This window comes from Mus caroli, chromosome 8 (assembly GCF_900094665.2).
Source record: "Mus caroli chromosome 8, CAROLI_EIJ_v1.1, whole genome shotgun sequence".
NCBI lineage: Eukaryota > Metazoa > Chordata > Mammalia > Rodentia > Muridae > Mus > Mus caroli.
In genome coordinates, this window is record NC_034577.1 from 349,639 (window position 1) to 352,373 (window position 2,735).

The 2,735-nt window shown below is 48.8% G+C and overlaps 1 protein-coding gene across 6 annotated transcripts in view; it reads left to right on the forward strand.

The window, feature by feature from the left end:
• Tex45 (testis expressed 45) overlaps nt 1-2,735 on the forward strand; it is a 16,414-nt gene that overhangs the window by 12,557 nt on the left and 1,122 nt on the right. For 5 of the 6 annotated variants that reach the window (XM_021170531.1, XM_021170530.1, XM_021170529.1 and 2 more), the window contains 4 exons: nt 670-782; nt 871-980; nt 1,257-1,458; nt 2,472-2,557. In XM_021170531.1, coding sequence (XP_021026190.1) covers nt 670-782; nt 871-980; nt 1,257-1,458; nt 2,472-2,557 — 511 coding nt within the window. Of the gene's footprint in view, nt 1-669; nt 783-870; nt 981-1,256; nt 1,459-2,471; nt 2,558-2,735 lie in introns of those variants that run through there. The other variant, XM_021170534.1, reaches the window with a different exon arrangement.

Genomic DNA, 2,735 nt, shown 5'->3' on the forward strand with positions numbered 1-2,735 from the left:
ATAAACACCAAGGTCAAAAGCAACTTTGAAAGGTAAAAAAAAAAAAAAAAAAAAAAAAAAAAAAAAGAAAGGTGAAAGGAACAATATGTGAACAACATAAGGAAACGATACCATGGTTGAATGTAACCATGGAAACCAAGGAAAGTGTTTGTTTGGTTTATAGGTTATACTCCATCACTGAGGAAGGTCATGGGAACTCAAGAAAGAATCAAGAGGCTGGAACTGAAGCAGAAACCATAGAGAAATGCCACTTGCTTACTGACTGGCCTGTTTCCCAGCCTTCTTTCCTATACAACCCAAACTATCAGCCCAGGGGTGACACCACCCACAGAGGCCCAGCCCTTCGCACACCAATCATTAATGAAGAAAATGCCCCACAGACAAGCACCACAGACCAATCTGATTGAGACAATTCCTCAGTTGAGGGTACCTCTTTCTAGGTGATTCTAAATTGTGTTAAGTTGACAAAAACTAACCGACACAACTCTGAGGCAGAGACGAGCGGATCTGGAGCACTCCAGGCCAGCCAGGGTTATGTAGTGAGACTATCTCAAAAACTTACACAAATATTAATTAGTGCACCCCAGGCTTAGCCATGGTTCACTCGAACCTATCACCTTTATGGAAAATTCTGGGGACCTACCTTGATCCTAACTTACTTTGCCTGAGGTATGACAAGGTCCAGGCTGCAGCCCACATCCACCAGGTGAACGCTGGTCCTGGAGACCGCCTATTCCATGACAGAACTACCATGAATGACTACTTCTACTCCAAGGAGCCAGGTGAGAGCCTACTGCGCGAGCACCACCCCTGGCTCCCTTTGCAGCTTTGTTTCTAGGGCTTAACACAGACATACCCCTCCCCTGGCAGAGCCTTTTGTTCTTCACCATGATAAGACTCCGAAGTCAAACATCCTGAAAGGAAACTGGTGCCCTGGCCCTGGCAGCCTCCATACCTCCTCAAAGTTCTTCTACGGTGAGGTCAGCAGGAAGAGGGAGAAGGTCTGCCGGTGTGCCCTCGTGGGGGAGAAGGGAGGGTCTTAAAGGCAGAACAAGATGTCGAGCTCAGAGTAGACCACCGGTCCTGGCTTTGACATACACAAATATCAGCCTCGATGGTTTTATCTTTAAAATACAATAACCCACAATTTAAGCCCATCTGGAATCCAGAGGGTGGTAGCTATCCACATGACGCAGAATGACTCCCAGGGCTCCAATCCCTGGACTGGAGATACCTAGAAACCTGTATTCCTATAGCCACCTCCTGCGACACAGCCTCCTAGCCGACAGGTGTCCCATGAGAAACTGAAGGATCACATAGTCTTGGGAGACTCAAAGCTGCTCGGAAACTTCTTCCAAACCTCCATGAGCTCAGACTACTGCCCTCCGACTACCCCCATAAAACAAAGAACCCTCAAGTTTTCTCTGTTGGAGAGTAACCTCCCTGAGGGCACAGGTGGTAAGTGTGAGCTACCCTTCTGAGAGACCCGCCCCATCCCCAAAGATCCTCCCTGGTTCCTCGAAGCTCCTCCCATCACTGAAACCTCCCTCTTCCCCAAATCCAGAAAAACCTGTCCCTCTCTGAAGCTCTCCCGCACCTCATTCCCCTCTTTTAACACTAAAGACCTGCCTCTATCACTGGAAGGCCTATTTCTTGATGAAAAAAAAACACCTCATGCCCCTTCCGTCTGAAAGCACCGCACCAGTGTTCCCTCCTTAATCCCACAGACCTGACCATTCCTCTCCATCTCCAGCAACCTGCTGCTGTTCCAGAGCCTCTGCCCGTAATTGAAAGTTCTGCCCTGGACACTCATCCCCCATCTTTTTTTTTTTTGGTTTGGGTTTTTTGGTTTTTTGAGCCATGATTTCTCTGTGTAGCCTTGGCTGTCCTGGAGCTCGCTTTGTAGACCAGGCTGCCCTCAAACTCAGAGATCCACCTGACTCTTTGTCTCTTGAATACTGGAACTAAAGGTGTGAGCCACCAACTACTTGCTTTTTATGAAGACTCCATAACAATCTCCAAAGGCTGCTCTCTCAAGCCCCACCCACGTCCTCAAGTTCCTCCTCTTCCTAAAGTCCCACCCCATTCCCAAAGTTCTGCCCCTCAAAATGCCTATCACCACCTTCCTTGATTCCACCCTGGATTGACAACTCCCATCTTCCAGGCTGTGGCACGTCGCCTTGTGTAACTCCAACCCTCTGATGTGGCCAAGGATCCTCTCCCTTCCTTATTCTCCCTCATCCATATCTACCTCCTTCCTCTGTCTGAGGAGGCTCTGCACAGTGCCCTCTCTGGCCCCGCTCTTCAGACCCCCTGGATTCTGAACCCCGCCCGCACTTCAGACAACCCTCAGTCTCTGTTCAACATAGGTACTCGAGCCCTGAATCTCCCACACTTAGTCCCTCATCTTTCTCCTGTTCCGTTTTCTCTATCCCTCCCACCCCCCAACTTTCCCCAAACCCAAATCTCAGAATTAGACTTTTTCACCACGAACCAAATGATGATGAAACCGCATGGAATAGTTCGAGCCTCTATCACTGAAGATTTGTTACAGAAGGTGAGCCATGGGAAAGGGATGCATCATCCCCCTCCCTCATCAGCATCTCTCAAACTAGTGTTAACCCCAGAATCACAGTTAAGTGGCCTAGGGCCAAATGAGTGCTGGAAGATCAAGCCAAGAGTCTCTCTCTCTCTCTCTCTCTCTCTCTCTCTCTCTCTCTCTCTCTCTCTCTCTC